General features: G+C 33.8%; 1 protein-coding gene across 1 annotated transcript in view; it reads left to right on the top strand.

Annotated features, from left to right (window-relative positions):
- Chmp2b (charged multivesicular body protein 2B) overlaps nt 1-25,371 on the top strand; it is a 33,973-nt gene that overhangs the window by 2,830 nt on the left and 5,772 nt on the right. The window contains exons 2-3 of the mRNA XM_010602880.3: nt 12,061-12,152; nt 18,303-18,497. Of these exons, the coding sequence (XP_010601182.1) occupies nt 12,061-12,152; nt 18,303-18,497 (287 nt within the window). The remainder of the gene's footprint in view (nt 1-12,060; nt 12,153-18,302; nt 18,498-25,371) is intronic.

Raw genomic sequence — 25,371 nt, forward strand, 5'->3', positions numbered from 1 at the left:
ATATATATATATAAAGTGTGTGTGGGTGTGTGTGTAGTGTAGTGTCATGTTTATCTGTAGCTCCCCCCACCACCATGGAACTATTTATTAAAGCTAAAAATGAACCTGTAAATCAGGATACAAGGAGGACTTGTCATAAATGCACAGCTATCCATGCCTTTTACAAAGCAGAGTTCTCTCGCAGGAGATGTAGCTCAGAGGTAGAGCACTTTTCTGGTTTGTTGTAGGCCCTGGGTTTGATCCCTGGCATTGCAAAAAAGTTCTTTAAACATTTTACAATTTTAATCTGATAACCTCAGTGAAGATAAACTTGAGGTACTATTCTGAGCTAGTACTGTGCTAATTTTTCATACATTATTTTAATTCTCATAAAACCTATGAGACAAATACTATTACTATCCCAATTTTATAGATGAGAAAACTGAGGAAAAGAAGTAACTTGCCTCAAACCATAAAGGTACTAAGTGGCAGAGCTAAGTCCTTATCCCTTTTAAGTTTTTATTGTTCTTATTTTCTCATTAGAGATAAATCCCACAGCATATCTTAATTTGGTAAACTTTTTAAGTTCATGGGATTCTATATTCATTATTTATCTTTTGTCTGCATACCAGTGATAGAACTTTTAAGTTCTGTGGTGAAGGACTGTGAATAGCCTCATTTTCCTGACCTCCCTTGGAACCTAGCATTTCTTAGGAATCGTTGCGCATTCTTTTGAAGGAATAAGGATGTGTCTTATCTCCATTTTATTTTTCACTTTTCACACACCCTCCTTCTTCCATTCTTTTTTTTTTTTTTTTTTTTTTTTTTTTTTTTGGTAGAACTACTGAGCTAAATCCCCAGCACCCATCTTCCATTCTTTAGCAGTTTGTTTTGCTTGTTGTGGAATGAGATCTTGTGTAATAATCAGTGACTTCTAAAACATCAGATCCTATGGCCATTTTTTAAAAACTTTTTTGGGGGAACTTGTGCTTGCTTGCAAGGCAGGTGGCAGAACCACTGAGCTAAATCCCCAGCTCATATGGCCATGTTTTAGTGTCATCTCTTGGAGTTATGTTTTATATTTGACCAATAATTTCTTTGAAATTCTCTTTCATCTTTCTGACAAAAAAACTCTTAACTTTTCTCAAATTTCTCTGGCCACTCCTTTTTGTTCTTTCAGGTTTTTTCTGTCTTTTTATACTTACCCTTTTTTATAGTGTTTTTCTTGGGCTACTTGTGCTCTTACCTTTAGTTTAAATACTAATGCATCCCAAGTTCGTATCTCTAGAATTTTTATTTTAGACAACAATTTGTTGAGTATCTGTGTATAGATGTTTTAAATCACTTAGAGATTCCAAGAATTAATCAAAATCTTTAAATCAGTTCCATCCAAGAGTTTTCTTCTGGTGTTGGCATCCCTTGATTTTTGGTCTCTAATTTCAATTATGAAGTCACTACCAAATCTTGCTTTCTTTTTTTGGTTCCTAAAATATATGACACAGTCTCCCTCTGTGTGGTACAACTCATTGCTTTAATTCACAACCTATTTATTTTGCAGTGTACTAAAGCAGTGATGGGGAACCTATCACACATTTGCTGCAGCTGGCTGGTCATTATCTTTGAAATCTCTAAAAAGTTGCCATCACTGTACTCTATCATCTTTCTGCTTTTCTTTCCTGAAGCTTCATAGCTCTTAGATCCTTTATTCAGAAAATTGGTTGTGTGATTGATGTGCCTAAAACCCAAAATGACCATGCTGCTCCTCAGTGTAAATCTCTTCATTGAATCTCTGATACCAGCAGGATCAAGTATGAATTTTAAATTATACATATATGCTGTCTTTGATCTGGCTGTTGTCCTTTCTAGCCATGACTCTGGATATTTTGCAGTCCAGCAGTAGTGCTTTTCTATTCATCTGAATACTATATAGCATATTGTTTTTCACCCTGACATGTTGTTCTTATGATGCCCTATGTCTAAAATTGTCATTTTCCTTTCCTCTAGTTAGCTTGTACTATCTCAGGTCTTTTTCTTTTGCAGCAAGTCTTCTCTCATGCCACCTAAAACTGTATGACACTGCTTGTGTTCCTGTGCATTCACTAGAACCAAAATAGATTTCTTCTATTGGGAAATCTATAGATGCTTATTTTTCTTTCCTACATTCCATATTGATTTGAGTCTTAGACTATATGAAAATGTCTCTGCACTTGTTTATACTTTTGAGACTGTACCCCTAAAAATAGTTTTTGCTGCTTTTGTTTAGTAGTGGAAACTACTAGGTATCCAGAGCTTACTGAAGTCTTTATTATTGCCATCTGCTATGAGTCTGAGTGTAAGTTTGTAGATAATTTGACAAATACTGATAGGAAGGGGACAAAGCTTCTTGGTCTTTGCATAATTGGGATGATAATCATATATATACTTGTTGTCGTCTAGGGTCCGTATGGTTTTGACTAAGTTGGAATAAATCTCTCATTAAGAAGTCAGTTGTGAAACATTAAGGGGAAATAAAATTTACTATATCTATCTATCTATCTATCTATCAATATAATTTACACCACGTAGAAAGGTTTTGTTCTTCTTCAAGGGAAATAAAATTTACTATATCTATCTATCTATCTATCTATCTATCAATATAATTTACACCACGTAGAAAGGTTTTGTTCTTCTTCCAGAATAAAATATAACATTATTTTTGTGTTGGCATTTACAGCATCCAGATCCTCCCTGGAATAATGTGTGTCATGTTAATAGTGCTTTATTATTCAGAATATTTAAAGACTCACATTTTACTTTCTGTTTGCCCCTACATACACACCAAAGAAAAAGATTCAGAAGCATAGTATTACTCTGCATTTTTTTTACAAAATTTTTCCATACTTTTAGAAAAGAAATTTCAACAGGAAAATTTCTTCCCTTTGCATTTCTCCATCTCTTTGACAACCAAGACCAAAAGAGATTTAAAGGTTTACTGACACATGCTGATCTCAAAACCTTTTTTTAGCTCTGAAAACACTAACATTTTAATAATAATTTCCTTTGAACAAATCCCTCAGAGTTTGAATGGATTGGGGGACCTACTAGTAGGAAAAAAACAAGGACAACCAAAATCAAAATTTTTTTTGCTTAGACTACTATAGGGCTTGACTCTTCCTTCCTCTTTTTAGTATGTCACCTTATTCTCTGAGCAAATAATTGTTCTTTTTCAACTTTAACTTATTTCTTGTTTGTCCTTTGACTTTATGGTACTCATTGTTTTATTTTATTTTATTTTTATTTTGGTTTTTTTGAGACAGAGTCTCACTATGTAGTTGATACTGTCCTGGAACTCACTATGTAGCCCAGGCTGGTCTTGAACTCACAGCATCCTCCTGCCTCAGCCTCCTGAGTGCTGGGATGACAGGGGTGTGCCACCACACCCAGCTTCATTGTTTTATTTCTCAGCGTTGTTACAGTTGTGTTTTTTTTTTTTAAACTTGTTATAATGTTTTCCAAGTTTCTGTTAAGCCATTTTTAAAACCTAAGAAACTAATTTGGTTTGCTTATCAAATTCTGATTCCTTCTTACTCATCTTCTTACTATCATTTTACTACTGCTCATGAACAAATCTGGTTTCAGAGCTAGCATTTCTAGGTACTCACTTTTAATATTCCTTACTCTGTAGCTTTTCGTTTATAGCATTTTTGCACAGCTTTTGTTCCTTCATCAACCCAAGAAGTAGCTACATCTTCACATAGCTAGGACCCCTTTCCACTTTATTGTTCATTGCTGAGCTCCAAAGTGCCTGGTTTAGCTAAACTCATATTCACTCATACTCACTCATCTAACCATAGTTATACTTAAAGTTTGTCTGTGCTAATGCTGTTGCCTTAATATCCACAATTTACTCTGATAACGGCTGCTATAAAGATAATGGGCAAAGTCTAAAGTAGAAACTTCTTATATAGCAGGATGTAGGAACATTTTATAGTTCTAACTCAATTCATGGTATGGTTAGAATCAGGATAACTTTGAGGGGCAGTAAAATTGCAGAAATGAAATGATTTTTCCCAAAGAGTTGCATTTAAAAGGAGGAAACACAGTTAGAGTGAAAAGTCCCCCATGAGTTTATATTAAATCACAGAACATGGTTTATGATAGAGCACTTCTGTCTCAGGCCAGGTTGAATTCCTGTGAGTGGAATGATATACCCGATGTCTCTCAGCACACCTGAGACTAATCTTGAACTGTGCTGCAAGCTTGAGACAAGCCTCCTCCCTTTCCCTGAAAGATAGGTGCTTTGAACTGTCTTACTTATAAATTAATGAATGCTCATATTTATAGTTGATTTTTTATCTTAATCCTCAAATGTGCAAATTGTATATAAGTAAAGGAGGTACAGGAAAATAAGCTATAATCCAACTTGGGGTTCGACTTCAAATCTCAATAGAGAATTCTAGTGAGCTAAGGCTGGAACACCTGCTAGACCCTTTGTATTTTGTTCTTACATTTTATAGTTTGACTTTTCTCTCTGTAAACAAATAAACCTAATTAACTTAGAACCAAAGGAGGCAGAAAGACCTTTCCAGTCTATATCATTTAAAGTGTAAGGCCCAAATTTCTGAACTTGTCATCCTAGTGCAGGCCTGGGTATTTCCAGTATAAGAAGACCCTGAAATGCTTGAGGTGGATATTTAATGCCCAGAATGGAGCTAGTCTACGTGGCCTTCTCTGTGTTATCCTGGGCATATGCTAGAAGGGTATGGTGGGAAGGGCAGCCTCCGGGTCCTTTGTGTGTCACTAAATGAATATTGACTAATTGTACCGTATCAGATTCATCTACCATTAACATTTTCACAGTTCAAAAGTTTTCTATTACCACTTGCTGTGAAGTGCTTCACAGTAGTCCCATAAGGTAGTTGAAGTATGAGAAAATATTTCTTTTAAAAATTATGGGCTTTTTTTTTTTTTTTTTTTTTGCCTAAAGAAGTAAAATATGGACACGTACCAACTATCCATTCTGGGTGTTAACATTTCACTGTGTATGTTTCTATCATTGGCTTGACTCAAATTGTAAGTGGGGGAAAGCATATTATTGGACCCAGTTTGAAGCTGCTTAGTGCTCAGAAACCAATACTCGGGAGCTCAAAGTTTGTAGGAAGGAATCAGGCTTATTCAGGGATGGGCTTGAGAAAAGAGTTTTATAGAGAGGAAAGGGAGATGAAGTGAGATAGTGGGCAGGAAAGCTGCACACTGAGCAGGTCATTTTCCAAAACGTCACAATTGACCTTGACCTCTTGAGGCTATTTCCTATATTTGCTTTAAATAGACAAGTTACTTTTGTGAAAGTTAAACTGTTAGATTTCCCTCGCCTTACGGTGGCTGCTACATAAAATAGCCTCCTCCTTCCCATAATGCCCTGCTTCTCACCTAGAATTACAGCTTCTACCAAAGGACAGTCTTCTTCCCAACAATGCCCCTCTTCCCGCCAAAAGAATAACTTGATAAGTGCTACCTCCTAGCGACTAGTGATGCCACAAGCCCCTCCTATTGATGTCACAAGCTCCCCCACTCTCTAGCCCCTGTATCACTCAATCCCACCCCAGCTCCTATAAGCCCCACCCCAGTCCCATAAGAAGCGCTTCCTGTCTCAGCCATACTGCTCTCTGTCTCCTTTGATAGGAGAAAGCCTGGCAGATTGTCCCTACAATAAAGGCTTGTAGTGGTTCTGGTTGGTCTTGGTTTTCTGACTTTTTTACCTGTCATGGACCTCGTAGCAATTTGCATATTTTGCTTGTTATGGATTAAAACACGAGGGACAATAGACATGCTGATGTCTTAAAGTTACCAAATGTTCTGGGTTCTATAAATTTAAAGAAAGCTTATTTATCAATAAACATTCTAATTGTTTAGGTATGGTTTCTCATTAAAATTTAGTACACCAGGCAAAAAAGGAAGGGATTCAGTCCTTGCAAGAGGCATGGCCAGGGGAAGAAAGCTTGCACAGAAAGAGAGCTTGCAAAGGGTGATTTGCCAAGTAATTGCTACTGTTAACAAGTAGAAAATTATAAGGGAATTAGCAGATTATTTCAATGATCAGTGTTTCCATTGTAGAAAGATATGTGTCATAGCTTATTTTACTACTACTAAATTATCAGTGATTTTTCTTGATAGTGAATAGATTTTATTTACATTTCAAAGGAACATGTTGACTATGACTATTAGTCAAGTCTTTTTACATTTCGTTATATATGTTTGTACTCATTTAAATCACTGCTACATAATGGTATTTGTTATGTATTAAAACAAGGATATAGACAGACAAACATGTTAAACCAAATAATCACTGAAATAAAATGATTTTATTTTGTTTTGTTTTTTGTACCAGGGATCGAACTTGGGACCTTGTGCTTTGAGGGAGACAGCAGCACCACTGGGCTAACTCCCTGGCCTCATAGAATGGTTTTTGAGCCATGGTACAGGTTTCTGCACCTTCTACTTGCTAGGCTAGATAGCAGTTGGAAATGGTCCCTGGTTAGAGGGAGGAGTATTTTTATAGAGAAAATTTGGGCAACAAAAGCATAGTCATTTTATATTGGCTTTGATAAGAGGTCTGGGATAATACGAGTCAGGGAAAGTTTTGGAATAGGAAGACATTCCATAAGAAGTAATTGTTGCTTTTAAATTGGTTGGCATTGTAAGCAGGGTGCAATGTGGTCTAGGAAGTAGCAATAGGATTTAAGTTAAGGTTTTAACATTCAAGAATGTGAAATAGTCTTTTGTTATTTTGTTATTCATTAAACACTCTCATTTCTCCTCCCCTTCATCCTCTGGCCCTGGTAATTTAAATTTAGAGCGTCTCAGATTTTTTTTTTTCTTTTCATAAATATTGCCTACTCTTGAAGAGCTTTTATTCTTAGGATGAAATCAGACCTAGTAGGAAATATATCTAATGGAAAATAAACTTGGGCTTCAAAATGGTAAAAATGTCTCAACCTTTATTGATGTTATTCATTCTGAATTATTAGAAAACAGTCATTACATGTGAGTTTAACATAAGGATTGCTTTAAAAAAAATTAAAGAATAATTTGTTTTATAGGCTATTGTTGATTTATTTATTAAAAAAAGATATATATATAGTTAAGTAAAATTAAGAAAAGTTGAATCAGACTATTGTGATTAGATTTCCTGTTTGGTTTGGCATGATATATTCAGTAACACTTTTACTCTGTACTCTCTGATTCTTGGACACCAACTGAATGTGCAATAATACATTTTAATTCTGGCACTATCCATAGTTCTAAGGTTAGCTCCCAATCTTGTGGGACTGTCCCACTTCAGATGCCGCTTGCAAGTCCCAGTTTGCCACCTGAACTTTTGACCAAGTGTTCCTACAGTTCACATGTCAGATTTGATAATTTGCTAGAATAACACTTAGAAATCAGGAACGTGTTTCATTTACTACTTCTGGTTTATTATAAAGAATATTGTGCAGGAACAAATGGTAGAGATAAATAGATTCAGGAGTGGACACAGAGCTTCCATCCTCTTTTTGGGACTCACCATCCCCTAACTCATTAATGTTTTCACCAGTTAGCAAGTTCTGAATCTCTTTGGTTAATAGGTTTATAACCCAGTCTTCAGGATCTTCCTACCCCAGAGGTACAGGAAGAGGTGAGATTTAAAGTCCAATATTTGGTCTTTCTGATAACTAGTGCCTTCTTTATACTATGAATCCCCTTGTCCCCTTAACGTGTACTCAGGTGTGGTGGAAAAAGGCTTGTTCTGAAAGAATAAAAGCCATTCCTATCACTCAGGAAACTGCAAGAATTTTAGGCCTTTTGTGACAGAAACCCATGAGAAAGATCAAAAATTTTTTTAAAATCACACTTGCCTGGTGTATGAACTTTTAACTGCTGGGACATTACACCAGGCATCCACAGCTCTGCAATTTGAAGGAGGGAAGTTTAATTTTGCTCACGATTGCAGAGGAATCAGCCCATGGTAAGCTGGCTTTAAGAAACATCATGCAAATACCTCCTAGAATATTTAGAACTACCAAACTAAAATATCATTTTGTTTTATATTAGAATCCTAACCAATGCCCTTTCCATGAAACACTGGTATCTAGGAATTGTTAATAATTTTTTTTAAAAAAAAGGATTCTTTAAATAATAAATGTGGGAACTAATCTGTAATACATTCTCCTCTTAAACATTAGCAATGCATATTCATGTATTAAACAATTTCTAAGTAATTTGGAGTGGATAATCATAGTCGTGTACATTTTTTCTGTGCTGTTATTTTACCAAGTTTTGCATATGAGTGCATCTTTATGCCTTTTTTCTTGTTAAATCTTTGTCATTTTATTTAGTGAGCCATCAAAGAGTGAAAAAGATATTTGCCTTCTCCCCTACACTACGGTTTCCTATTTTTATACTTAAGAAATGCATTGAATGCATCCCTAGTAAATCATGAACACTAAAGGCTTGTCAATACAATGAAATTAAAAAACACGATAAAGAAGAAAAAATAGATGTCTTATATATAGCATGTGAGATACAGGAGCTGTAGCATTTTATTTTAGCTTATATTCAGAAACCTTGTAGTTGAATTGATTTTATCAAATAGAATTCTAATAACTATTAAATAAGTATAACTATGGTACTATGTGATAGTTATGATTTATAAGTTATTTTAATAGAGATGATCAGTACTGTCTTTCTTGTTTTGTTGTAGAGAAATTCATATATTATCAACCATTTTAAGGTGAATGAATGGTCATTAGTTTTTAGTACATCCACAATGAAGGGCTAGCTATGACTGCTTTTTGTTCTTATAGATTTACCTATTCTGAATGGTATTTCATTTAAATACTGTGTAGTCATAATTTGTGATCTTTCATATCTGATCTCTTGTACTTTGTATAAGGTGTTTGAAGTTCATCCACATTGTGTGTTTTGTTTGGATAGCTCAGTAATATTCCATTGCATGTATATACTACAAATTGCTTATCTGTCCATCTAGGTTCAGGCCTCTCAGGTTGTTTCAGTGTGAATAGTGCTATAAATATTTATGTACACATATTTAAGCTTTGGTTTAGTATTTTTAAAGTTTGTTGTTAGCAATACATAAAAATTATATATGTTAATGAAGTACTATGTGATAATTTCAATACATTGTATACTAGGTAATATTCAAATATCTGCCTCCTCATATATAACATTTCTCTAGGTGAAACTTTCAAAATCCTTTCCATTAGTTTTTTGAAACATACAGGAGATTATTCTTATCTGTAGTCAGTGTTCATAGCACATAATAACTTCTTGCACCTATATAGCTGTAACTTAGTAGGTGTTAATTACCTTTTCTATCTCTTGTCAATTTCTGAATCTCTATGAGAAACAAAATTTTTAGATTCCAGAAGAGGGAGGTCAATGTGGTACTTGACTTTTTGTGCTTGATTTCTTTTACTTTTACTGTAGTTCTTTCCATGTTGTTCCAAATGATAGAATTCCATTCTTTTATATGGGTGAATAGTATTTCATTGTATGCATATCACATTTTTAAAAAATTCATCATTTGAAAGACACTTAGATTGTTTTATTTCCTTGGCTATTGTAAATAGTGCTGCAGTGATTTTGACATACTGATTTTGTTCCCTTTGCTATATACTCTGAGTCCTAGATCATACACCTTAGTTCTATTTTTCATTTTTTTGCAGAACTTCCATTCTGTTTTCCATACTGTCTATACTAATTTACATTGCTACTAGTAATATATAAGGCTTCCATTTTCTCTAAATGCACACCAGTAGTTATGTCTAGTGTTACTGATAAGAACAATTCTTTCCATTTTTTTCCCTTTTCTCCTATTGTAAATAGTGAAGGGTGGGGGGAGAAGGGAGCCTAGGGGAATGGGGAAAAAGTAAGAACCAAGATATGTCATGAAAAGGTACAAGATCCCAATGTACCAATAAAAAATATTAAAAAAAAGAACCATTCTTATTGGTGGGAAGTGATATCTCATTGTGCTTTAAAGTTCCATTTCGTTGCTAATTACAGATGTTGAGCAATTTTTATATACCTGTTGGCCATTTGTATGTTTTTTGAGGTGTTTGTTTAGGTCTATTTCCTATTTTTTATTATTTATATTTACTTTTGCTATTGAGTTTTTAGATATCAGTTCAATAGCAGTTCAATTGTGAATATCAGTTGCCTGGGAGATACATAGTTTGTAAATTTTTTTTCTTCTATTGGTTGTCTCTTTATTGATTTTTCTTTTGCTATGCAGATTTATAGCTTAATCCTATTTGCTTGTACAGGATTTTGTTTCATTTCTTTTGGCTAAATATCTAGGAGTAGAATTGCTGCATCATATAGTAATTTTATTTAACTTTTTTTTATGGTGCTAACCCAGGGTCTCATGGATACAAGGCAAGTGCTCTACCACTGACATATCTTTCCACCCCTATGTTTAACTGTTCAATTGATCACCAAACTGTTACCTAGCAATATATAAGGGGTCCAGTCTTCACATGTTCATCAGCAGTTATTCTCTTTTTTTTTATATTATACTATAGTGGATATATCAGTAAATTGTTATGTCATTTCCCTAATGACTAAGTGTGTTTATCATTTTTAAAAATATGTATATCAATTCTTATCTTCTTGGAGAAATGTCTTCTCAAGGTCTTTGCCTCTTTGAAAATTGGTTGTCTTTTGTTCTTGAGTTATAATTTTATATATATATATTCTGTATACTAGACTTTTAGTCTAGTCTTGTATGTACTTTCTCAAAGTTGTAGGCTGTCTTTTCACCTTGATGTTGTCCTTTGTTGCCCACGTTTTAATTTTTATGAAATCCAGTTTATGCATTTTATGTCTTTTGTTCTTTGTGCTTTCATTGTTTTAAGAATACATTTCCAAATCTCAGATCATAAAGACTTATTCCTATTCTTCTTAGAATTTTACAATGTCAGTGCTGATATTTGACATATCTGAGGTATTTTCCATGAGAAAATCTAGTTATTCCAGTGCCATTTGGTGAAGATATTTTTCTTTCTATGGTTGTTTCTAATCTCCCTTTTTGTTAAAAAGTTGCTCTAGTGATCATTAGTTGATCATTAGTTCAAGAGACAAAATGCTTGGGTCCAAATCTATTCCTACTGCTTGCTACCAAAGTAACATAGGAAAATTTCTTAACTTTCCTATCACTCAATTTTGTATTATATAAATACAGAAAAAGTAACTTCATAAAATTATTATAAACATCAAATTATATAACATACATAAAGCACTTAACACGATTCCTGTGAAAAGTGATCAGTGTTAACAAAATTTAATGTTGATATTTGTCATCTTTAATGATATCCCTAGTAACAATTATCTAAAATTTCATCTATCAAGCATAGAGTAATATTTCCACTTTTCAAAAGGTAGGAATAAAGAATCTAAATGAATTGGGATAAAATACAAAAACATGTTTGAGTAGATACAATATGTCAGGGCATTTTTAATGTTATATACTCCTTAAAATAGTTCCTTTTTTATGAATAAGAAACCTGTTAACTAATTTGTTAAAAACAATTCTACAATAATGAAACAGCAGAAATGTAATTTAAATCCATACCTACCTTATTGGAAGGTCTATTTCTATCTGCTATGACTTACTGTAGGAAAAAGAATTTAATAGAATATATGACCTTTTTTTCTGCAATTCATTACTAGAGTAAGGAGAGGTGAAAAGTTTTGTGCGTATGTGTGATATATGTGTCATGTAAAATTGTATGCTTATGAATTCTCTGAAGGAATATTTTATTGTGATATAATATATGCTTCTGGTTAAACTTCAACTGTAGCATATTTGTACGTGCCTTTTCTCAGTTCTTTATATTGAATTGTCAATTCAGTTCTCTCAGTATTTATAATCAGTGTTTTAATATATGAGTAATTTTTTAGTATATTAAATTGAAGGAAAATATTTTAATATCTAGTGAGTCAAGATCTCTATTTTGTTGTGGTCTCTTGGTTCAGTGTTTTAAATGGTATCAAAGAGTATTTCACATCCATAAATGTAGGATTCTTTTGTGATTCTCTTAGATGTAATAAAGGAACAGAATCGAGAGTTACGAGGTACACAGAGGGCTATAATCAGAGATCGAGCTGCTTTAGAGAAACAAGAAAAACAGCTGGTAAGTAGAACATTAAATTTCAGTTTAACTTTTCAAGTTTGGATATTATGGTTGGAATAATTAGCTAACTAGGAGAATGGTGCATGACAGGTGATAAGTGAATTAAATAAGACATGACATTTAATGCTTTTCTGAGTTTTCTTCTTACATTTATTGTGTCATTGTGCTGCCTTTTTTCAGAATTCAGTGTATTTTGCTGAATAATTGAATTATTCCTGATTTTGAAAACCATCAGTATCTAGGAAGAAGTATCTCTTAAAACTACTTTCTTCTAAATAACAAACATAAAATAGTCATGGAAGTCAAGAGAGGGCTATAAAAAATTAAATGTATATATCATAGGTATCTTACTTCATTTTTTTTTTTTCTTTTGGTACTGGGGATCAAACTCAGGACTTTCGAGGCAGGTGGCTGCACCACTAAGCTAACTCTCTGGGCCACTTGATATTTTAAAGATCATTGTGTCTGTGACAATAAATTTGTTTTAATAGGCTGCTGTTTCATCTTAAATATTCTTTAAGCTATTTTTAAAATTTATGTTGCCTCAGATCTTTTAAAAAGTAGAATTATTGAGGTGTAATTTACATGCATTAAATTATACCCATTGTAGTGTGCAAATAAATACTTAAAATCAACTGCACTAATGTAATGAACTTAGCCATCATTCCCAAAAGTTTTCCTATGCCTTTTGAAATCCTTCCTAACATGTTTCCCTGTCTCCCCTTTTTTCATGACAAATCACTATTTACTTTTTTAGAATTTCATAAAAATGGAATTGTGCTAGTGGGCATTTCATTGCTGGGCAAAATACCCAATATGTACAACTTAGGAAAAGTTTATTTTGACTCACAGTTTCATTTCATGGTCAAGCAGCACAAAGTAAGAAACATGGTAGAAGGGCAGTAGTGGAGGAAACCTATTCACCTCATGGCAGCCATGCAACTCATTTCTGAGAAAGGAAAAAGAAGATGCGATGAGATACACTCTAAAAGACACACTGTCTCCAGCTAGGTTCCATCCAATAACCCATCAGCTGTGAACTCATCAGTGGATTAATTGATAAAGTCAGTGCTTTCATGACCCAGTTCTCTTTCTAGGCCCCATCTTGGAAAATTACTCTATCTATGATCAAGCCTTCAATTTATGAGTCATTGGAGGACCCTTCAATTTACAAAAATCATATATGAACTCTTATTTAACTTCTTTTAGCATAATTATTTTGAGGTTATGCAATGCTGTTATCTCAGTATTAATTACTTTTTATTCATGAATGTTATTTTATTCTGTGCATGTTCAAAATTCATGCATTTATTAACCAAAGGACTTTTGAGTTCTGTGTTTTGGTTATTTTGAAAAAAAATTGATATATACATTCAAATGAAACTTTTGTAAAATACATTTTCTTTTCTTTTGTGTAAAATAAGAGTCATAAGGTAAGTCTATATTTAATCATATAAGCAAGTGCTAAAAATTTTTTAAAGTGCCTTTAATGTTTTCTTTTTCTAGTAGTAATGCATGACAATTACAGTTTTTCTACTTGGAATTTACTATTGTTATTTGTAGTCAGTCTGTTGGGTGTTAAGTAGATTGTCATTTAAAATTAACATTTCCCAAATCACTAATGATATTGAACATCTTTCATGTAACTGTTTACCATTTATATACCTTCTTTGTCAAAATATGTCTTTAAATATTTTATGTATATTTTTCATCAACTTGTTTTATTTACTTTTAGTAGTTGTTTATATATTGTGGAAATAATTGTTTTATTAAGTATGGTATGTGTTTTACAAATATTCTTTCCAAGTTCTTGTCTTTTATTTTTTAAGTAATTTTTGAGGAGGGAGGTTTTTTGTTTAGTTAATTGAATTTTTAAAGTTTTCATATGATATGAATTTATTAGTATTTTTTTCTTTCATGGCTGATACTTTTAGTGGTCTCAGAAATAATTAGCCTAACCCACAGTTACTAAAATTTTCTTTTGGTTTTCCTGTAGAACTATTGTACTTTCAGTTCTTACACTTAGACCTATGAACCCTATTGAATTTTTACTATGGTGTCAAATCAGGGAACAGCTTCAGTTTTTCACATGTGGAAATTAAGTTGTTCAACATAATTTGTTGTCGATACCTTCTCCTCCTCGTTTTTGTAGAAAGTCAGTTGTCCAGTGTGTATGGTCATATTTTCTGGGCTCTACACTATTTTGTTGATCTATTTGACTGCTCTTAAGCTAATACCCAACTGCTTTTTTTACTTTTTACTTGATAGTAAACCTTAAAGGTAAAAAATTTTGATCATTCAGTTGTGTACCTTTCTTTTTTTGTGTGCTGAGGCTGTTTTAGGTTCTTCGCATTTTTATATATGCTTTAGAATAAGCCTGTCAACTTCCACCAAAAGGTTTAGATTCTGATTTAGATCACATTATACATGTACACCATTTGGGAAGAATTTACATCTTAACAATAAGAAGTCTTCCAGTCTATGAACATTTTACATATATATCCATTTACTTAGATCTTATTTGATTTTTCTTAGCCACCCTTCGTCTTATATATGTAAGTTTTGTACTCCCTTTGTCATATTTTCCCTAAATATTTAATATGTTTTATTTTATTCCAAATGTCTTTATAAGAAGAAATTTGATTTCTGAGATTTTTGGATAATGTATATAGAGATACCTGAAGTTTTGTATTTTAGTCTTGAATCTTGTAACTTTCCTAAACTCGTTACTCTTTTAGACTTTTTGTAGATTGCTTGGGATTTCTATGTAATCATGTCTTCATGAATAAATAAATATTTGCATCTTTATAATCTGCAACTTTTTAAAAACTTTTTAAATTGTCTAGCACCTCCTATACCAGTGATGGTGAACCGTTTAGAAACTGAGTACCCAAACTGCCACCTAGGAACCCACTTATTTATCACAAAGTGCCAACACTGCTGTTAACCAGTGCTGTGCTGCTGGGACTATGCTAGGGCAACTTGGCTTGCATGCCAGCAGAGAGGGCTCTGTGTGCCTGCTGCAACATGAGTGTCAAAGGTTCGCCACCACTGTCCTATGCCATGCTGAATAGAAATAGTGTGAACAGATATTTTCATGTTTTTACTAAATTGGGGAAACATTCAGTCATTTTTGATTAAGTGTGTTAATTATAGACTTTTTATATATGCCATTTTCCAACTTGTAGAAGTTCCTTATTTTATAATTTGCTAGAGTTTTTAATCAGGAATGAATTTTATCAAGTGTTTTATTTGGTACTACTTTATCCATCTTTTAAGATTATTTTGCAGGATATTGTCATGAATTTGTCATGAATGAATTTCTAATAGCATTTTAAATGTATTTTCACTGTGGTGAAATTTTGTTAAGAATATTATATCTGTGTTTATGAAAGACAATGATTTTTAATTTTCTTTTTGTGTGATATTTTTAATTGCAAAATTGGAGCAATTATTGCTGACTTTATTACATGACTTGACAAGTGTCCTTTACTCTTCTCTCCTGGGGGTGTTTGTATATACTTTCTTAAATGGATTCATTCTTTGTGTGAAAATTTTCTTTGCAGATAGGTTTTTAAACCATAACTTTAAAAAAAAAATAGATAGTGATTAGGTTATCTGCCATGCTGAATGAGCTTTTTATTTTGACCATGTCAAGCAATTTGTGAATTCTAAATTTTAAACCAAAATTCTAAATTTTAAACTAAATTTTAAAATTCTAAATTTTAAACCATATTGTAGATAATGTTCCCTTATTACTTTTTAATATTTCTAATACAGAAAGTGAAGCCCTCCTTTTCCTTCTCAATATGTATAATTTATGTGTTCTTTCTCGGTATTGGTTTTTTCCTTCCTCAGTCTACCTATTGCTATATCAGTTTAATTGATGTCTTAAAAATATAGACATGGTTTGATTCATTGATTTTCTGTACTGATTTTTCTTTCCTACTTTATAACTTTCTTTGCTTGTTTATCTAATTTCTTTTTTATTCACCTTATGTTTAATTTGCTTTTCTACTGTATTTTAAAGCTTCCAAGGTATTCATTGTTTTAATGTAAGATTTCAGTGCTACATTTCCTAAGAACTGTTTTAATATCAGCTCACATATTTTTATATGTTGCATTTTCCTTTTATTAAGTTCAAAGTACTGTCTCATTTTTTTCTGTGTTTTAAAACTATCTTAAATGGTAACGTTTTTAAATTTCTGCTTGTGATTTTCCTTTTCATTATTAATTTCTAATTTAATTTCATTGAGGTTAGAGAGCATAATTTGTATAATTTTAATACTCTTAAATTTACTGAGTCTTGTTTTCTAATGCAGAATTTAGAGTATTTTTTGTGATTACCTAGTTTATACTTATAAAGAATATATATTCTGTTAGTGCTAAAATTTCTTCCAAATATCAGTTAGGTTAAATTGGTGTTAGTATTTTTTTTTTTAAGTTATCTGTAAGTTAACTTTAAGTAAGTTTAAGTTACAGATTTTTTTTTTAACAACAGTAGTCCCTTCTTATTCAGTTTTGCTTTCCACAGCTTCTTTTCCCCATGGTCAACCATTCTGAAAACATAAATTTCAGAAATAACACAATTCGTAAATTTTAAATTGTCCACTATTCTGAGTAGTTTAATGAAATCTCATGATTTTCAACTCTTTCCTACAAGGAAAGTGAATCATCTCTTTTTCCATACTGTACACACTACTGTCTATTGGTCACTTAGTAGCCATTTGGATTATCTGATCTATTACTCCAGTATTCATTTCTGGTATTTAAATAAACCTTATGTTACTTAATAATGGACTCAAAGCGCAAGAATAAGGATGCTGGCAATTCATACATGATGAGGAAACCATAAAGTTCACCTTTAAGTTAAAAGGTAAAAGTTTGTCATAGGTATGTATGTATAGTAAAAAAATATTATAAACATATATATACATATGTGTGTGCGTGTGTGTGTGTGTGTGTGTGTGTGCATCTGTGCGGTGTGATACTGCCTGCTGTTTCAAATGTCATTAAAGGGGGGGTGGTAATAAGGGAAAAGAAAAAAATGGGAGATAATGAAAAGATGGACATAAGTGTTTGTAGATGGGGAGGGGAGAGGAGCGGGTGAAGGGAGGGCAGGGACAAGGGGAAAAAGTGAGAACCAAGACCTGTCATGTAGAGGTACAAGATCCCAACAATGAATGTAACTGTACTGTATCCCTAAAATGTACCAATAAACTCAAAGCGGAAAAAAAAAAAAGATCTTGGGATATCTTTACCGTGGGTAAAAGGGGACTATTGTATCTGTAACAGTTATAGCAATATATTTAACTTGATAACTCTCATGCTAATTGTGTATTTGTTGATTTCTCTTTTCAGTTCTGTGAGTTGTAGTTCATGAATTTTGAAAGTCTTCTAATTTTCCTTCAAAATACATTCAGAATTACCCTTATATCTTTGTATACCGGTTCCTTTATCATTATGAAATGCTCCTTTTTATTTCTGGTAATATTCCTTTTTCACAAGTATGTTTGATCTGGTATTATTGTAGCCACTCCAGATTTGTAGATTTTAGTAAATATTATTGTTTCTACTTTTCTTATACAGCTTTACTTTTATATTTAATGTTGACCAATACAAAATAGTTGTTTTGTATTTTTAAACTGACAGTTTAACTTTTAACTGAGGTATAAGATGGACGATTTTGTGAAATGTATGTAATCATATTACTACCTTTAAATCTACTATGTTTTTCTCTATCCTGCTGACTCTTTTTTTTTCTACCTTTTGGGATTTTATATTTTGAGCTCTCTGTACTGTATTGTAGACTTATTTTGTACAGTAAATTTCTGACATCGTTCGAGTCACAAACTTTCATGGATGTACTGTAGAAGATTCACAGATGAACGAGACTCACTCTGACAGATTATGAATAACTGATTTATCAGTGTTCTCTCAGAACAGAATTTGTTCATATGTTGGGGTCTTATTGTATTCCTGGATGAAAGTACTAATTATTTTCCATATAAACGTGTAAAATAAATAGTGTTTAATTACTCTTTATGACTTTATAGTAGTGTTTTAAGGATAAAGTATGTATTTAATTTATTAGATCTGTTATTCTGAAATAAATCATTGGAGACTCTCGTAATTTTATTTCTCTCTTAGGAATTAGAAATTAAGAAAATGGCCAAGATTGGTAATAAAGAAGCTTGTAGGGTTTTAGCCAAACAGCTTGTACATCTACGGAAACAAAAAACAAGAACTTTTGCAGTAAGTTCAAAAGTGACTTCTATGTCTACACAAACAAAGGTGATGAATTCTCAGATGAAGATGGCTGGAGCAATGTCTACCACAGCAAAGGTAAATGGGGACCTTTCTATGCAGTTTTATTATTTAACTATAAATGAATCATATTTAAAAGTGTGCTCTGGAAACTATGTGATACAGAATCTTAACCTTCAGTAAAATGAGTTCTAATACTCGGTAGCCCAGGTAATTGTTCCTAGATTCTTTATTGATATGTTTTGATATAGAAGAAGAATTTTCTATTTTCCCAAGTTCACATATTGCATCTGAGCTTACAAAATTGACTTATAACTGTGTTTACTTTTTTTCTATAACTTTTCACGATTTATAGACTTTTCACTTCATTACATTATACCTGATTATGTTGAGCGATAAGTTTTTTAATTGATTCACTTGTACAAATGTGTCAGAATGACATAAATATTTTTAGATGCATCACAAAATATTTTTAGGAGCTTAAGTTCAATTTAGTCTCTCTCTCTCTCTCTCTCTCTCTCTCTCTCTCTCTTCTCTCTCTCATGTTTTTACCATAGAATTTAGAATAGTCTGTGCCTTTTAATAAATAATGAGTTCCTTGATGTATGTCATATATTTTGGTCAAAAGAGGTTTGAAATAAAGGCCCTGCCTCCACACATTTTTTTTTTCATTGTTTTTGGTACTGGAGATTGAACTCAGAACCCTGCACTTGCCAGTTAGGCACAGCACCACTGAGCTACATCACTGGCCTTCCTCCATGCATTTTTACACGTCATTTTACTTAAGATAAATCAGAATGAGTAACTGTTGTGCATCAGTCTGTGCTAAGCCTGGTTGAACTATACAGATCTTTGAATAGGTGATCAGGAAAATTTTGTAGACTTTTGTTTTAACAGTATCACTAAGCATTAGTTTGTAGGAAAGAGAGAAGTAAATATGAAAAGCAAATGGAAAATAAATCCATAGTGAAAAGTGTTTGAAAAATAGTTGTCTTATTAACTTTCTTATCATGAGGATATAATATCTGACATCCGCAGCTTAAAGGAGAGATTTATTTTTAGTTCACAGTGTCATGGTTTGTAGGCTCTAAGGCAAAAGTAACATGAAAGAGCCTAGGTGGAAAAGATGTTTGTGCCCGACCTCCTAATAGGAATTTAGCTATTAATTCATTTACATGTGCTTTTAGGGGACCCACCAGATCTAAATATATTTCATCCCTAGCCCCCAAAAGAATCATGCCCATCTCATCATGCAAAATGTATTTAGTCTCTCTCTAAAAGTCATCAAAATCTTAAGTGTTAGCAGTGTTGCAAAGTCCAAGAAAAATCTTCCTGTGAGACTCAAGGCAAACTCTTAGCTCTGAGCTTCTGTAACATTTACAAAGAAGCTAGGTCTGGTGGTAAACACCTATAATCCCAACACTCAGGAAGTTGAGGCAGGAGGATCACCGTGAGCTGAGACCAGTTTGGCCTACATAGTTCAAGACCAACTTGAAATGTCTCAAAACCAAAAAAATTTTTAAAAAATCAAAATGAAAGTTAAATATTGCCCGTGTACAATGACCCAGAGTAACATTCTTCTTCTAAAAGGGCGAAATAGGGTGCTAGAAAGCAATGGGATCAAAATATGGCTGAAACTCACCAGGAAAAACATTAAATCCTATAGCTCTGTATCCAGCACCTGGAGCAAGTTGTGGTAAGAGGTGAGTTCCAGAGGGTTCAGGCAGCCCCGCTCCTCTGGCATAGCTGCTTACAGCCTTCATAGCCTCTTTCTTGGGCCAGCTCCTCACCTCCTGTTGCCTTCCTCAGCAGATTTTACACCTCTCTGGCGTATCCATTGTACCTTTGGCTTCACACACTGCCTGCTCAGGGCTGTACTGCCTGATCTTTAGGACATTCTTCTGAATTTTGCATGGAAGCCTTCCTAATTGTACAACTTTTGTATTCTGCATGCCTGTAAAACCAGCATCCATGGATAACACCAATATGTGACACCAGTTTGAGCAGTAAACAGCCCTCCTTGAATCATTGCTACAATAGCCTCTGATTGCCTGGATGGCTGAACTCCTTGAGATGTTTTCCTAATATCCCTGAGTGAACCAGACTTCCTGGGGATGTCTTCTAAAATCAGAGTTTTACTTCTGCATCCTTTGGGAAGGATATGGTATTACTGATTCCTGAAAAACCCCTGAGGCATTTTTCTATTGCCCTGATAAAAAGTAGTGGCTTCTTCTTCTTCTTTTTTTTTTTCCAGCTTTAATTGAGTTTATTGGTACATTTTAGGGATACAGTACAGTTACATTCATGGTTGGGATCTTGTACCTCTATATGACAAGCCTTGGTTCTCATTTTTTCCCCTTGTCCCTGCCCTCCCTTTACCCCCTCCTCCCCTCCCCATCTACAACCACTTTATTACCATCTTTTCATTATCTCACATTTTTTCTTTTCCCTTTTTACCCTTCCCCTACCCATCCCACCTTCCCTGCACCTTTAGCTACTTTCTTCCCTTTTCGAAATGTCAGTAATCTTATTAGGATCTTTTGTATTATTGCAGATTATTCACACCAGAGAAACTATTTGGTATTTACACATGTGTGCCTTATTTATTTCACTTAGGAGCATATCTTCAATATGTATCCATTTTCCTATGAATGAATCTATTTTCTCATTCTTTATGGCTGAGTAATATTCCATTTTATAGGAAAAACCACATCTTCTTTATCCAGTTTCCAACTGATGGACAAATAGGCTGTTTCCAAGTTTTAGCTATTACAAACTGTGCCACTGTAAACATGGGTGTGCATACTTCTCTGTGATATGATTCTTTTAGTTCGTTTGGAAAGATACCCAGGAGAGGGATGGCTGGGTCAAATGGAACCTCCAGTCCAAGCTCTTTGAGGTATCTCCATATTGATTTCCATAGTGGTTGCACCAGTCTGCACTCTCACCAATAATGGAGAAGGGTTCCTTTCTCCCCACAACCCCGCCAACATTTGTTATTGTGTGATTTCTTGATAGCAGCCATTCTTTGTGGGGTGAGGTGGAATCTCAGTGTCGTTTTCATCTGCATCTCTCGAATGACCAGTGATGTGGAACATTTTCTCATATATTTACTTGCTGCTTTTACTTCTTTGTCTGAGAAATGTCTGTTCATTTTGGATGCCCATTTTTGAATCGGGTCTTTATATTTGGGGGGGCTGATTGTTTTGAGTTCTTTATATATTCTTGATAATAGTCCTTTGTCAGAGGAACAGCTGGTAAAAATTTTTTCCCACATTGTAGGTTGTCTCTTGATTCTGCTGATGGTTTCTTTTGAAGTACAGAAGCTTTTTAATATGATGAGATCCCAGTTATTGATTCTATCTGCTAGTTCCCATGCTACTGAGGATTTGTTCATAAAATCTTTTCCTATGCCAATGTCTTCCAGAGTTCTGCTTAACTTACCTTCCAGCAAGTTTCTGTTTTAATATTTAGATCTTTAATCCCCTTGGATTTTAATTTAGTGCATGGTGAAAGATAAGGGTCCAGTTTTAATCTGTGGCAGGTTGAAATCCAGTTTTTCCAACACCATTTATTAAAGAGGCTATCTTTCCTCCACTGAGAATGGTCAGCTCCTTTGTCAAAGATGAGGTAGCTTAGTACATGTGGGTTTGTTTTTGTGTCTTCCAGTCTGTTCCTGTAGTGACTTCTTTTTCATGTTAATCTTTTCAGCAACAAAGTTCTCTTCCACCCCAATTCATAGGCCACAGATTTACATGTGCCTCCTTTTTAGCCAATAGCAAGATTTTTCAAATTATTCAGCTCTGCTTTTTGGTTTTGATTCTCATGGTAGACATAGGTAAAAGCAACAGTCAGTATGCATGCCATAGTCTATATGTTGGGCTGCCTTGACATTTCCGCTACCAAATTAATTAGTCCTTCTGTAATCTTAGTCTCCCTAAAATCTCAGGATATGAGCAAAGTGTAGACAATTTTTCTGCCAGATTGTAGCATACATGGCCTTTTGTCAGCTTCCAGTGGAATACGTGTTCCCAATTCAAACCTCTAGACCCTGGCCTTTACTGTCTGCATTTCTATCAGCACTCTAGTCTTTCGTGCTCCAACCAGAATCTTCCATCAAGCTCCCAAAGAGCATTTTATGACTTCTTAGATTAGCATCTCCAAAAATTTCTAGCTCCTTCCAAAAACTAATTTCAAAGGCTTCTGTGCCACATGGTTAGGTGTATTCATGGCAGTAACACCACCATCAGTATCCAAATCTGGATTAGTCACTTTTTTATCACTGAGACACATCCAACATTGATAGCTTAAAGGAAAGAGAAGTTTGTTTTTGCTCACAGTTTTAGAGGTTTTAGTCCCTGATTGGTAGGCTCCAAGGCAGAAGTAGCATGATAAATGGGGCTAGGGTAAGGAATGCTGCTCATATCATGGTGGCTAGGAAGCAAAGAGAAAAGAGGAGCCAGGGAGGGAGATAGTCCCTTCCAGGTCACCCCACAGTTTCCTGCCTGTAATTAGACCATCCCGCCCGATAACATCAGTCGCATAAGGTTTTTGCAGGATATCCAGATCTATATCATAGTGATGGTGTAGTAGATTATTGTTTTTTGTTGGAGTTGTGTTCTATGAAATTTGGAAAATGAAATAGCACATATTGTACCATTGTTCCTATGGGAATTATAGGGTTAGATTTTTTTGAGATATAGTTCACAACATTTTCATCCATCAGTTTGTACTCACCTTTGTCTCTATATGTGTTTCTGTTTGAAGATAGCATATTTAATATACATATGGTGGTACCTCAGTTCATGAACTTAATTCGTTCCATGACTAGGGAACGTGGCTACATTTGTGTTCTTCACCTAATGAGGAGTTCGAAAATGGCTGAATTTCTCTTTGTGAACCAAATTGTTTACAAAAAGAAGCCTTCATGAACCAAAGTGCCACTGTATATATGAAATTGATTTATTAACATTGAGCTCATGGCCAGTAACAGTATATCTCATGCCTGAACAAAGCCTAACATATTTTTTCTGTAAGGTGCACTATGGTTTATTCCACCTGAAACTTTAGGCAGCACAATAATGCTATGCTTGGTGACCATTGTAAACAGTAAAATCACTGAAAAAATAAATAAGGAAAGCGTGCATTAAATAGGCTGTGACAATGATACTCATTTTCATGAAAGCAGGGTGCAAATTAGAACCTTATCTTGTTTAAAATATTCATATTGAGTGATAGTGCTTCAGTTTTGCTGCTCTGCTCATGTTACCAATGAGAAATAAAGCAAATGTAGCAAATACTGATTTGAGTTTATAAATAAATTTTATCAAGTAGGCAAATTCACAGATAAGAAATTCACAAATAATGAGGATTCCCTATAATTTTATATGGTAAAGCATACAGAAAGAATGTGTACATCTTATGAGGTACAAAAATGTAGTACACATGATGTGTGTTAAAGAATAGAGGATGTTTTAGAGTAAATTTTCTCAGTTCACTTAATGGATCATAATCATTTTACAGTGAAAAGTACACAGTTACTGGCTAAAGTTAAACCTCCCATTTTTGGTCTTTCAGATAGAACTAAGTCAATGTTCTGAGGAAAGATTATATCTGAAGATCACAAAGATAGGCTATGAGATTATTCATTTATTTTGAAATTTTGTGCAAGGGATAGGTTAAGCAAAGATATCTGACGTAGAGCTGTCTGAATTGGAATCTTAATTCAGTGTCTTAGAAATATGTTAACTCAGCAAAGTCTTAGCCTTTCTGTGTCTTCATTCTCCTTTTGTATTATATGGAAGGTGGTAGTATGTAGAATGTAAATTCTTGTCAGTTTTAAATGGCAATTAACTTTAGTTTTATTATTACAATAACATGCTTAGAACAGTGCCTGTCTTAAAATACGATTATATAGTATTAATTACTCTCATCATCCTCATCCTGTTTTTTGTATTATTACAATACTGTAAGTTCCAATTAAAGTAATATAATTAAAAACAAATGTAAATTTTCATTTATAGTGATGGAATATAAAAAAGTGTTTCTGGTAATCTATGGTATGAGTCTACTTCCCTAGAAAATAGTACATACACTAAAATCTGAAGTACTGACAGTGAAAGCAGGTGGAAAGGGCATTCCAGCCAGTAAAGAGATCAGCATATGAATGGCAGGAGAGAGAATAGTACAGTTAAGGAAATAAGAGATTATTGTGCCTAGAGGGGAATAGTGCTAAATGAACCTGCCTTTTTAAGGTTTTTAGTTGATACTGTATCTCATAGGCAAGTTGGGGAATTTGACTTTTAATACTGAGAGCAATGGAAAGGCACTGGAGAATTAATTTGGGGGACTCGGGTGTGCATTAGTCAGCTTTCTCATTGCCGAAACAAAATATCTAACACCTGCAACTTAAAAATAGCTTAAAGGCAACTTAATTTGGCTCCCAGTTTTGGGAGAGTCTGAACATGGCTGGCTTCAAGGCAGGAAGATGAAAGGGCATGGTGGAGGAAAGTTGCTCACCCACCATAGCCAACAGCTGGGAAGCAGAGAGAAGGGAGGAGCTGAGAGCAAGAATACCACTTCGAGGTCACATGCGCAGTGACCCAGCTCTCCAAGTAGGCCCCACCTCCTAGCAGCACATGAGTTCTTCTGAACTCATCAGTGCATGAATCCACTGATACGTGTAACAGCCCCATGACCTAATCAATTGCCTTCCCAAAGAACGCATGAGACTCTTGGGCAACATTTTAGATTTAAACTATACATGAAAAGTTAACTTCAGCCACACTATCCACACAGGTTGTGTTAAGTATTCTGTTTTCTGTTCTAACAAATCAACTGTAAATACATACTGACATAGTTATGATTCACCATGTATATTTAATGCATCATATATATACATATGTATATATATGTATATATATATACATGTATATATATATACATTATACAT

The sequence above is a fragment of the Fukomys damarensis genome, unplaced genomic scaffold, assembly GCF_012274545.1.
Source record: "Fukomys damarensis isolate Sample0158 unplaced genomic scaffold, DMR_v1.0_HiC HiC_scaffold_24, whole genome shotgun sequence".
NCBI classification, from domain to species: domain Eukaryota; kingdom Metazoa; phylum Chordata; class Mammalia; order Rodentia; family Bathyergidae; genus Fukomys; species Fukomys damarensis.